This window comes from Rhinoderma darwinii, chromosome 10 (genome assembly GCF_050947455.1).
Source record: "Rhinoderma darwinii isolate aRhiDar2 chromosome 10, aRhiDar2.hap1, whole genome shotgun sequence".
NCBI lineage: Eukaryota > Metazoa > Chordata > Amphibia > Anura > Rhinodermatidae > Rhinoderma > Rhinoderma darwinii.
In genome coordinates, this window is record NC_134696.1 from 20,933,725 (window position 1) to 20,947,268 (window position 13,544).

General features: G+C 41.9%; 1 protein-coding gene across 6 annotated transcripts in view; it reads left to right on the top strand.

Annotated features, from left to right (window-relative positions):
• Positions 1-13,544, top strand: part of CHD5 (chromodomain helicase DNA binding protein 5) — a 131,149-nt gene that overhangs the window by 100,985 nt on the left and 16,620 nt on the right. For all 6 annotated transcript variants that reach the window (XM_075839463.1, XM_075839467.1, XM_075839468.1 and 3 more), the window contains 9 exons: positions 136-280; positions 2,643-2,802; positions 3,398-3,474; positions 4,169-4,298; positions 5,200-5,286; positions 6,089-6,235; positions 6,744-6,852; positions 10,810-10,942; positions 13,065-13,260. In XM_075839463.1, the coding sequence (XP_075695578.1) occupies positions 136-280; positions 2,643-2,802; positions 3,398-3,474; positions 4,169-4,298; positions 5,200-5,286; positions 6,089-6,235; positions 6,744-6,852; positions 10,810-10,942; positions 13,065-13,260 (1,184 nt within the window). The remainder of the gene's footprint in view (positions 1-135; positions 281-2,642; positions 2,803-3,397; positions 3,475-4,168; positions 4,299-5,199; positions 5,287-6,088; positions 6,236-6,743; positions 6,853-10,809; positions 10,943-13,064; positions 13,261-13,544) is intronic.

The window sequence follows — 13,544 nt, forward strand, 5'->3', positions numbered from 1 at the left end:
AACCTCATTTGGCATGAATCTCTGCTTCGCTAATAGGTGGTGCCAATCATAAAACCTTTTTGCCCGCCAACTGTAACTTCAACATACCCTATACAATTGTCTGGAATACATATTTACAATCAATCCCTTGTGCAGGGCATACGTCTCTTTATTTATGAGACATCTCTGTGAACCTGGGGCGGACGGGGCAGAAACCTTCGCCGATGGTGTTCCTAGAGAAGGACTCTCTCGACAACACGTCCTCACCAGAATTGGAGTCATGTCACTGGTTCGAAAGAAGGTGGGTGAGTAAATGTTTGCACTAGAAATCCAGGTATGTTGAATGACAGGGGTGTAAACATCATACTGTATATGCCTGGTTTTATCTAGGTGTAGTCTATACAGTCTCCTCTTCCTGGCACTGTGCCATCTCCCGATTCTTATGTTATGTTCGAACTGGTTACAGTAGCAGTACTCAATGTCAAGCAGCAGCTGCAAAAGTAAGTACAATTTTAGAGTGTATAAAAAGAGAAAAAAATCTAATTTATATATAATGTTACCCCTCTATAAATCCCTGGTAAGGCCACATCTTGAATATGAATTCAGTTTTTGGCTCCACATTTGTAAAAAGGATATAAGAGAACTGGAGCGGGTTCAAAAGCGAGCGACTAGATTATTAAATGTGATAAGAGGTGTCTCTTACAATGAAAGGCTAGAGAAATTGGGCTTGATCATCTTGGAAAAAAGATGTCTTAGAGGTGATCTTATTAACGTGTATAAGTAAACGTGTGGTCAATACAAAGAACTAGCACATGATCTGTTACTTCCAAGGACTCCACATAGGACATGGGGCCATTCATTGCATGTGGAAGAAAGATGTTTCAGACATCAATAAAAGAAAGGGTTCTTTACAGTTAAAGGGATTTTCCCATGAGGGACATTTATGACATATCCACAGAATATGTAATAAATGTCAGATAGATTTGGGTCCCAACTCTGGGACCTGCACCTATCTCTAGAATGGGGCCCCCTAAACCCTGTTCTACCTCTCTGTGCTCGATAGCTTGTGAGTGAAGTGTATATGTCGTCTGGAAGGATCAGACTATATATTGAGTCAGAAGATCAAGTTGGACGGTCCACGACTTTGTCTACCCAGAGGTGCTTATTGCTGTGATCTTCGCAGAACGAGTTTTTCCAAATTTTTTGAAATTCGAGCTAATTGAGCTCCCTTACGAAGCCAGTGGCAATAGAGCGGGATAAGCGCTCTTGCCACTGTAAAAAGGTGCGTCCAAAGAACCCCAGGTTTGCTCTGGTCTGAGAGCCGTGTCAAATTGGGGAAGATCAGACGTGGGTCAATTGTAAAAGAGGTCTGGGTAATGGTGTATGGGGCAATTTTCTCACATTCCCACCATATGTGGAGGTTTGTACCTATGGCTTTGTTACATCAGCATAATGGAGAGGTTTTATTCAGACCCAGAGGAGTCATGTACCATCTGGTAGTCAACTTATATGCGGATTATCTATCTGAGATTTGGATAAGTCATAAATGTCCCTAATGGGAAAACCCCTTTTAAGGTTTTTAACTAATCTAGCAATGAATGACATGTAATTGATTAAGAAAGGTTGAACTCGATGGACCGGTGTCTTTTATTCAACCTATGTAACTTTGGGGTTATATATCAGTAATCTAAACCTATGTCAAATTTTTGGAGCAGTTTTATGAGGTTGTGTGGTAATTCTTATTTGCTATTATATGATGTCACTTCTAGGAATTTGATTGATTGATGGTGTTTCCGCATCTTTGGTAAATTAGATTGTCAATTTGAATGCTGCAGGGGCTTCATACAAATATTTGCTTAAAGAGGAAAGAAACTTTTTGAAATACCCTATTAGTGAATTTTGAGTTAATAGAGGGGGGTCTCTCATTCAGGACCTTCATAACTAGCTGGAGCAGAGAGTGGCTACGAAGAGGTTCTTGATCTGAATTACATCGACAACCCATTGATTTCAGTGAGCAAAATGTAATGCTGTGTTTCTCCTGTGGTGGCGCTGCCAGGTTGCCCTACAGATTGTAACTGATTTGATGTGTGTCCCGACAGCGGGACTGCCTTATTTTTTGGGGGACCGTTCTACCGTTCAGTTTATAGAACTGCAATATATTAACAATAACTGGAGCCTTGAATTAAGGATTATGTGTGACAAATATTCTACATTAACATCATTATACATTTTTTTTTTTTTTTTTTAAATTTCAAAAATCTTCGTCAAACTGGATTAACCAATGCATCCTAATGGTGGGCAGATTGTGACTGAATCCACAGGTTGATGAAACTGGCATCAGGCAGAGTGCCAGTCTGTATTTATTACCTTGGCAGATACTGATTGTCTTCTGCAGTGAGCCAGTCTAGCTCTACAAAGCCATCTATTTATGTAGTGCAAAACTGATATTCACGGCAGTCCTTGTGATCTCTTGTTTCAAACTTTCACAATGCCGGCTGAAGTCGTATTTACATTGGTCATTATTATGTCACTTTCTAAAACATAGGCCACCCCTATGACTTGTTCTAAATTATCTGTATGGTTGGTGCTAAGCAGTATGGGATTTTTATTTTCTGTAGATTACTTTTACCACTGGACGAATTTAACCCGTTGTTTGTTCTCAGGTGCAGGAGTTTGAACAAGTCAATGGCAAGTACAGTACACCGGATATGATTCCTGAGGGTGCGGAGATCAAAAAATGCTTTGATGTTGTTTCATCGGATCCCACCACACCAGTTCCAGCAAGTCCAGCCCCCCTACCTCCAGGAACAGCCCCCGTGCCAGGTACTTAATAGAGTGGGTCCTCATTGAGGGTCTTGGCCAAACTGGAGAGCGGTTACAAATAGCACCTCTTGCTCTGGAGAACCTGTCCTGTCCTGTCCTGTATTACACAGACAGCCCATTAATATGCATGAGCACGATGTAATGCTTAATTTCGCCTGTGGTGGCGCTGCAAGGAATTTCAACACTTACTGCAGGTTTCCCCACATATAACAGCTGATCGCTGAGGGTCCAAGCAAGAGGATACTTTGTGATCTGATTATTGTCATTATTCTAACAAGTATTGATTGTCCAAAGTGGAGTAACCCTTTAAAAAATACATCCTCATGCCGGCTGCATTCGCATTATATAGACTATTCTATCTTCATTCATGAATCCTAATACATTGCCTGGTGTAGCTTCATTCAGATTACATTGCCTGTTTTCGCTTAATTTACCCTACGTTACCAACGCCTTTTGGTGCGACATTCGCACGTTTATCCGGCTATGGTCCGGGTCCATTACACATTTCCCATAACATTTGGTTTTCCTGTATTTTACAATTATATGTAATGGCCTGAAACATCAATTAAGTGGTAATTCTGTTATTATTTTGTAGAAAAAGTAGAAACCCAGAGTACGTTATGCGAGGAGATGGATGCAGTGGAGCAGAAGACCAAACCTTTGGAAGTTCAGGTTAAATTATGGTCCTTTTAATTCTCCACCAACCCAAGTTCCCCGTCTGATGCTTAATTCTATGTACATTATGTTATATAGGACTAAATCTATTTTAAAAAAAACGAAAAAAAGAAGTATCGATTTAAAGCCATTTGTCCGTATCCCCGGGGATGTAGAAATAAGATTTTGTTTGTAGTTGTCTCATAATGGGAATGATCCGTTTACAGTCGGCAGCCGCTTCTGGTTAATGATTTGATGGGGTATCACTATATAAATAAATTACATTTTCCAATTAAATTGGATTAGCTAGATGTATGAATTCCCAGCCAGATATTGCAAGATTTTCTCTTGCGGTTTTAGAGCATGTTGTCGTTTTTCACATTGCAGTATACACAAGGTGCAGAGTTTTTGGGCTGTTTTTTTCCCCCCATTTATTTCAGTGGAGAAAATATAAAGCGTTTGGACAAACATACAGATTCTACTAAACTTCTTTGGTGAGAAAAGGGTGCACCTAAGAATCACCCCTATGGAAAACTGTCCCAAATCCTGCACATGAAAAAAAAAATCCCCAAATCAGTATTAAAAAAAATAAAATTTTATTTTGAAATTTGACCAATTGGACAGAAAGCTGGCACCAATCAGATGCATGATGGCCAGTGAAAAAGGTGGCATTGTGCTTTTAAAGTCTGACTAAAGCCAATTTTACTCGTAGCCTTCAACCATAACGGAGAAAGAAGATGTTGAGGAGAAATCGGAATGTCAAGAGTCCAAAGAAAAGCAAAAAAAGGAATCTGGAGAAGAGGAGGAGGATGAGAAAGAGATGATGAACCAGAGTCCCAAAGGTATGAAGGATTGTGTTCTCCATCACATCCTACTATGTTAAAGGGGTTAACGCATGAAGAATCCTTGTCCTATTGGGGCATTTGAATGTCCCCCACTCAGGAACCACCCCCCTCTATATCCATAGGGACACTGTCTGGATCCATGTCACCCTTCACATCTATGTCCACATCTTAATTACCCCTAACAAGCCTAACTAGTATGTGGACATTGATGCGGAAGAAGTCTCCTATAGCTGTGTTTCTCAATGCACCCACTACTCGAATACATGTAATCCAAGTATAACATCAAGGACCATACACAGTTTAAAGTACAGCAAGAGAACAGTTTGAGTAACCCCTAGAGACATGATGTGTGTATACCCACCACAGGTTGAGAACCAAAGTCCTAGATGGACCACCAAAAGCTTATTGGAACCCACACCCATAAATTGTTTGACATGCGCCATGTGATGGTGTGAGTATCGAACGGTAGCGTACGACAACGCATGTTGGTACTGAATAAAAATGGTGGTGCCATGCAAGATCATAAAATAAACTGTCATACTCCGCCGAAAAGGATGACCCCCTACAAGATGCCCACCCAAAATATCTCATCCCTAAAAAAACGTTTTAAGAGACAACTATCTTTATTTCCTCCCAAAAAAAAGTAGATTGAAAACACTTGAACAAATATATGCAACTATTACACAATCCGTAATATCCCATTATAAAGATGTCCCTCTTAACGGGTTAAAGATCAGAAATAATAAATGCACCCTCTCGGTGCCCTCCAAAAAAGTTTCAAAAAAGTGGTTAAACCCCTAAGCAAGACAAATAATCTGGGTCCTTACACACAATAATTCTCATTGCAAAATATTATACAAGAATTGAACGAATTATATATCATTATTGCATTTTACAGATGAAGTCCCTCAAGAAGAAAAGACCTCCGACAAGATGGGACTGAACAATGTGCCAAGCAAAGTAGAAGACAAGGAACCAAAATCAGGTAGTGCTAATGTTACAGATATACTTCTAAGACCCCGAATAATAGCACTGACCTTGAAGACAAATCCCCTTTCCCTCTAATGCAGCTTTTCAAATAGTCTTAAACATTTCTTACAGATTTGTGTGTACAGCCCCTATGCAGACCTGTTTGTCTCCATGGCTACAGACTACAAACAAACCCTGTGTAGTCTGATCCTGCAGTCATGGGTTACTCCCTGTCATCTACCCACTCTGCTACTGTCTGTAGTTTATCAAGAATTGGCGGCAGAGGGAGTGGAATAAGGGTATGTTCACACGCAGAGTCAAAAACGTCTCAAATTACGGAGCTGTTTTCAAGGGAAAACAGCCCCTGATTTACAGACGTTTTTTGAGCAACTCACGTATTTCGCTGCGTTTTTGCAGCGTTTTTTACGGACGTTTTTGGAGCTGTTTTCATTAGAGTCTATGAGAAAACGGCTCCAAAAACATCCCAAGAAGTGTCCTGCACTTCTTTTGACAAGACGTCATTTTACGTGCTGTATTTTGACAGCGATGCGTAAAATGACAGCTCGTCTGCACAGAACATCGTAAGACCCATTGCAAGCAATGGGCAGATGTTTGCCGACGTATTGGAGCCGTCTTTTCAGGCGTAATTCGAGGCGTAAAACGCCTCCATTACATCTGAAAAGAGGTCCGTGTGCACATACCCTAACATATAACAGCAGGATCAGACTACACTGGGTTTATTTGTAGTCTGTAACCATGGAGACACATAGGTGGGAGATTTTTTAGCCAATTTTGCTTATCATCGTGTCTTTTTGTAGAGGAGGAGAACAAACTGGACGAAAAGGAGGAAATTGTGAATCAGCAAAATGGAAACAATTGTATAAAACAGGAAGAAGAGGAAGGAAAACGAGACGATAGTGGAAAATTTAAATTTATGTTTAATATTGCTGATGGTGGTTTTACAGGTATTATCTCTTCATAATTTCCCATTTTTACATGAGGCTATTATCCTGTTATATAGACAACATTATAATACCTGCATTCTGTCTTGAAGGTTATCTGCCATGTACTTCATTACTATTTCGTACCGATTTTGGAAGATACAGATGATGTCACCCTGCTGCACAATGTGCAAAAATCACAACATCTGCACTAGGTGCTAGGACCCGAGTAACCAGATACAAAACTGTTGCTAGGGACATTCTGCCTGACAACCCGAGGATGTCCATAGCAACTAGTCTTTCTCCGATGACTCCCCTAACCTGATCATATATTTTTTTTATTTTATTTTTTTCCCTTCCTCTGGATCAACACTGCAGGATAATTGATTCAATTTGATAGACTTGTATCTTTTTTAATCTTAGTATTCATTTTCCAGTGCTTCTATGCAACCCGTGGACAATTGAGTATTTATTATCTCATATTTGGTGTGAGTAATAATAATGTGTTTTTTTTTTGTGTGGTTTATTTTAGAGCTTCACACATTATGGCAAAATGAAGAAAGAGCCGCCGTCTCTTCTGGCAAAATCTACGACATATGGCACAGGCGACATGATTACTGGTTACTGGCCGGAATTGTGACGTATCCTTATTCATAACCCCCCATCATTTCATTTTGTTTAAAAAACTTAAAGACTTGATTTATAGAAGTCTCCATTTTTTATTTGGATTTCTACGCACAACTAAGTAAAAAAATTGCGTATGAACTTGGACAAAACATACAAAAACACACATTACATGAAAACATAACACAATTGTGATGACCCGGTCTCTGGGCCAGGCCCCATTACATTAAAACATACGTCCTGGTGTTGTATCATAAGAGGGTCCCGACGGCAAAAAGCCTCCCCCGGATAGACACCATCTGTGGGCCTTTCATCCATCCAGCGGAGCCAAGAGGGGTCAAACCATTGCTGCTCCGAGATTTTTTATTTTTTTTCTCTAGAAATATCTTCAATGACTTTTATGATCGAGCAGCGCTGACTTTACAACGCTCAAAGACGTGACCTCTTCTTTTGGTGAGGGTGCAGCCTCAGATCTTCTGAAATGTCTCAATGCATTATGGTCCTTTTAAAGTGCCACTGTCGTGAAAAAATGGCACTTTAAACATTGACATGGATAAGATGATCATGAAGGTTAAAAGGAGTCTGTGTAGTCAGGACAAACCCTTATAACTAAAGGCATCTAACAGACGCCCTGAGAAAAACAAATCAATGGGTGCTCCCGTACCCATTGAGCAACCCCTCCTAAACCTTGCTTGGGGCAAAGAAAGAAGTGGCCCTTTTATGCAAAATTCAAAAGTGCTGATTGGCTAAGCAGGACCACATGACACTTCAATATTTAAGGGGTTGTGTATGCAGTCGGTCAGTCAGCATAGTAGGATACTCTATTTGCGTTGAGGGCACTCTTTCATTCATCACCTTGAACCAGCTCTAAGTTAAAGAGGACTTGTCCGCACTCCTGACATGTCTGTTGTAGTAAATATTCCAACATTGTTATTTTAGAACTCTGCTTTGTGCCGTTCCTCTGTCATTCCTCCTGGAAATGAAAGAATAAATCAACAACTGGGTGTTACCCTTCACAGTGTCAATAGGGTGTGTCCCTACACACTGACAATATCCAATCAGTGCTGACAGTGTAAGGGGGGATTCACACGAACGTGTATTGTGTCCGTGCGGGCCGCGTGGTTTTCACGCGCCACGCACAGACCAATACAAGTCTATGGGGCAGTACAGACAGTCAGTGCTTTTTGCGCAGCGTTTGTCCGCTGCGCAAAAAGCGCGACATGTTCAATATCTCCGCGTATTTCGCGCATCACGCACCCATTGAAGTCAATGGGTGCGTGAAAACCACGCAGGTCGCACAGAAGCACTTCCGTGCGAACCGACTGAAACAGCGCACCAGCTGTCAAAAGGATGAATGTAAACAGAAAAGCACCACGTGCTTTTCTGTTTACAAACATCCAAATGGAGTGTCTTTGAGATGAGCGAACCCGGACAACCGAACCGAACTTCACCGGGTTCGGCCGAGCTAGTTTTGGCCGAACCCGGCAAACAAAATTCCGGTACGCGACGTCAGGAGATAGTCACTGTCCAGGGTGCTGAAAGAGTTAAACTGGTTCAGCACCCTGGACACTGACTTCCGATCCCAATATACATGAACGTGTAAAAAAAAAAAAGAAGTTCTGACTTACCGATAACTCCCGGCTTCTTCCTCCAGTCTGACCTCCCGGGATGACAATTCAGTCCAAGTGACAGCTCCAACCAATCACAGGCCAAGCACAGACTGCAGCGGTCACATGGACTGCCGCGTCATCCAGGGAGGTGGGGCCAGATGTCAAGAGAGGTGCGTCACCAAGGACGCGTCACCAAGGCAACGGCCGGGAGGGAAGTTCTCGGTAAGTACGAACTTTTTCTTTTAACAGGTTTCTCGATATTGTGATCGGCATTCACTGTCGAGGGTGCTGAAAGAGTTACTGCCGATCAGTTAACTCTTTCAGCACCCTGGACAGTGACTGACGTCGACTAGACTCATCTCTATGATGGCGGCTGCGCGAAAATCACGCAGCCGTGCATCAAACACGGATGACACACGGAGCTGTCAAGTGTTTTTTGCGCGCGCAAAACGACGCATTTTTTGCGCGCGCAAAAACGCAACGTTCGTCTGAATCAGCCCTAAGACTGTGTAGGGACACACCCTATTGACAATGTGAAGGGTAACATTTGTTAATTTATTCCTACATTTCCAGGAGTAACAACAGTGTTCCTCTGTTGTTGTTCCTGGAAATGTATGAATAAATTAACAACAGGGTGTTACCCTTCCTATTTTCAATACGGTGTGTCCCTACACAGTGCAGACTTCTAAGAAAAGATGCTCCAGAAATGTTATTTCATGGGGAAGTCCAGTATTTACTAAAACAGACATGTCGTGAGAGGGGACCGGTCCTCTTTAAAGTGCTCTGCCCCAGTGTTAGATTTCCTTAAGGAAGCACCCAGAAAACCCGCTGTACAGACCTCTGAACTGGGCAAACCATACACCATTTCAGTCTTGTCCTGTCGGAGACCTCTTTCCAATCCAGCACCCCCAATCTCTGGTTCAAGGGTGCTATACAGTCGCCATTATGGGGGGCCTTTTGACTTAACCCTTTATGGGTACCTTATTAACCCCTTAATACCGAAGGTAATGACCGGGCAATTATTTAAGTTTTTCCATCGTCGCATTCAAAGATCTATAACTTTTTTATTTTTCAGTCGACATAGTTGGACTTTTTTTTTTTGCGGGAAAAGTTGTATTTTATAATAGCACCGTTTTGGGGTACATATAATTTATTGATTAACTTTTTTAGTGGGGCACTGGAAAAAAAACTGAAAACTGAAAACTTAATTTTACGCCGTTTACCATGTGGTTTAAATAACATAATAACTTTATTCAGCGGGTCGTTACGATTGCGGTGATACCAAATTTATATGGCTTTTTTTATGTTTTCCTACTTTTACACAGTAAAAACACATTTTTTTCAAAATTATTTATTTTGTGTTGCCATATTTTAAGAGCCATAACTTTTTTATTTTTTGACCGATGCAGCTGTATGACGGCTTTTTTTTTGCGGGACGACTTGTAGTTTTTATTGGTACCATTTTGGAGTAGATGCGACGGTTTGATCACTTTTTATCAAATTCTTTTGAAGGCAGGATGAACAGAAAACAGCAATTCTGGCGTTGTTTTTTATTATATTTTTTATGTGCGGGTTAAATAATGTAATCGTTTTATAGTTGGGTTCGTTACGGACGCGGCGATACCAAATATGCGTAACTTTTAACTTTTTTCATAATAACGTATTTTGTAAGGGGAAAAAGTGGTCTTCTTTTTCTATTATTTACTTGGGACATTTATTTTTTTTTTTTCAAACTTTATTTAACTTTTTTTTAACTAGTTTTTTTAGTCCCACTAGTGGACTTTACTGTGCTATCTTTTGATCGCTATTATAATACACTGCAATACTTCGCTATAGAGCGCCGCATCTGAGGGGTTAAATATGATCGGATACCACTGCTAGTGGTCTCCGATCATTGCCCTGAAGCCCGAGGCTGTTACTAACAGCACGGGCTTCAGGAGATCACCGCACGATGCGGGGAAAGTCCTTCTGAAGTGCCGACGTGAAAAGGCGGCGCTTCAGAAGAACTACCCTGAACGTCCGACGCCAGTCGTTAAGGGGTTAATGTCTAAAAGACAGTGGCGCTTTAAATAGCAGCAATCTCCCTTCGCCCCAGTGCTGGACAATGATTATGACCTTTCCAGTATTGTCAGTGTGACACTTGTTTCTTATCCCTTCTTTCTTTGCTTCGTGTGTCGCCCGCGTCCTGCTCTTTATTTAATGGTAATTAAAGGTTATGACACCCCAGGCGGTGGCACATATCTCTATCTATATATTTCTCGCTCCTCCTAATGAGCGCGGTCTTTGTATTCAGATTCTCTGCCGTCACAATACGTCGTGCTAATGATCCATCCATCTCTGCTCCTTAATTTGTGAACCCCCCAGACACGGCTATGCTCGCTGGCAGGATATCCAGAATGACCCCCGCTATTTAATTCTGAATGAACCTTTTAAGTCAGAGATTCACAAGGGAAACTACCTGGAAATGAAGAATAAATTTCTTGCTCGGAGATTTAAGGTATTTTTTAGATGATTATTCTGATTTTTGATTTGCAGACAGATGTAGCAGAGCTAAGTTTCGTGATTTTATCAAAACCACAAAAAAGGCCATACTTACTAGGTAGGTGGGTGGGTGAAAACCCGTTCCCATCAGGACGCAGACGGGTCAAAGAATGCTGCAGAAGGAGTGTGCATTAAATAGTGATAGCCCCTCCCACTAGTCTTGAGGGGAGTGGCGAACTAAGTGCTCAAAGGTGTGCCATAAATGCGAGTCTGGTTAGGGACTCGCAAGGCACTGGGGACCCTTGACGTTGGGTTGCGAGCTTTGCGTATTTTGGCCAAAATAACAACTAATACCCCATGTTTCATGGATATTTCTTACTACGTATACTACACTTTTTTTCAGGACGCAGCCGGGTCTTATATGCTGGGAGGGCATGATGTGCTGGCGTTTGGTTTGGAATGCAGAGCAGCCCGCTTTAGCTAACACTAGCGGCGTTACAAATAGGCTGTTATTCGGCAAGATACGCCATGCCTGACGACCAGCACATTATCCCTCCACGTATTACACATAGTACTGACACCCCATGTACTATTCACAGCACTGACCCCTATTCATCACATTTATTTATTATTATTACACAGTTCTGACACTTTCATACATACATATTTATTTTTTACCATCCATTCACACCCTAGCACTACACTGACACTCATTTATGGCACACCTTTGAGCACTTAGTTCGCCACTCCCCTCAAGACTAGTGGGAGGGGCTATCACTATTTAATGCACACTCCTTCTGCAGCATTCTTTGACCCGTCTGCGTCCTGATGGGAACGGGTTTTCACCCACCCACCTACCTAGTAAGTATGGCCTTTTTTGTGGTTTTGATGATATCAATGTCCCATTTTTTCTGTTTGTGTTTTTAAATTAGGAACGAAAAGTTCTGGTTAGGGACTCGCAAGGCACTGGGGACCCTTGACGTTGGGTTGCGAGCTTTGCGTATTTTGGCCAAAATAACAACTAATACCCCATGTTTCATGGATATTTCTTACTACGTATACTACACTTTTTTTCAGGACGCAGCCGGGTCTTATATGCTGGGAGGGCATGATGTGCTGGCGTTTGGTTTGGAATGCAGAGCAGCCCGCTTTAGCTAACACTAGCGGCGTTACAAATAGGCTGTTATTCGGCAAGATACGCCATGCCTGACGACCAGCACATTATCCCTCCACGTATTACACATAGTACTGACACCCCATGTACTATTCACAGCACTGACCCCTATTCATCACATTTATTTATTATTATTACACAGTTCTGACACTTTCATACATACATATTTATTTTTTACCATCCATTCACACCGTAGCACTACACTGACACTCATTTATGGCACACCTTTGAGCACTTAGTTCGCCACTCCCCTCAAGACTAGTGGGAGGGGCTATCACTATTTAATGCACACTCCTTCTGCAGCATTCTTTGACCCGTCTGCGTCCTGATGGGAACGGGTTTTCACCCACCCACCTACCTAGTAAGTATGGCCTTTTTTGTGGTTTTGATGATATCAATGTCCCATTTTTTCTGTTTAAGTTTCGTGATTTGGTACAACTCATGATAATATTACAACGTGTTATACTGTATGTGGTTTGACATAGACTGCGGGTAAACCCATTGGAAACCTAATGTTCTCTCATAGCAGCCCCAACAAATCAACGACAAATTCAGCCCTGCTATATCTGATCTTTTCAAAGTTTATAGTTTCTTACGGAGTTTGGTTCAAAACTCCTTTAAGGAGGGATGTACAGGATAAAAAAAACATGGCTTGTTTTTTTCCCACAAACCGCGCCACAACCCATCCATAAGTTGGGTCTGGTATAGCAACTCTCCTCCGTTGAAGTGAGAGTGGCTGAGATGAAATACCACACATAACCTGTGGACAGGTGTGGCACTGTTTTTGGAAGGAAACAGTCAAGGTTCTCTAATCCTGTTCAACCCCTTTAAGTTGTGTTCATAATGGAGGTTTTGACAATGGCAAAAGCTTAGGTTACCATATATACTGAGTACACCCATTGGTGCTACCTAAATTTTGGATCACCCCATTAAATAACTTGCCACATTCTTGTTTTTTTTCCAGTTGCTGGAACAAGCGTTAGTCATTGAAGAGCAGCTACGAAGAGCGGCATATCTCAATATGACCCAGGATCCAAACCACCCAGCCATGGCGCTAAATGCCCGACTGGCAGAAGTGGAGTGCCTAGCTGAGAGCCATCAGCATCTCTCCAAAGAGTCTCTAGCAGGAAACAAGCCTGCTAATGCGGTACTACACAAAGGTTGGTGGCCAATATGTAACCCTAACCTGCCCACTAGTGACATAGGTGCCATGTGCACAGTGTAGGCTTAGACTGGGGCTACGGTTTGAGACGTATCGAGTAATCCACAACCAATAAATGGGTCCTGGCCACCATCTTCCCTGTCCGCTCAGACCAGGACCATCCCATGGTTGTGGAAGGAGCCCCTACCTACAGATATCGCACTACAGACGTATAGCCCTAGCTTTGAAAGGGGTATCCACATGGACAACTTATTTTCTTTTGCTAGATCCCCCATGGCTAGC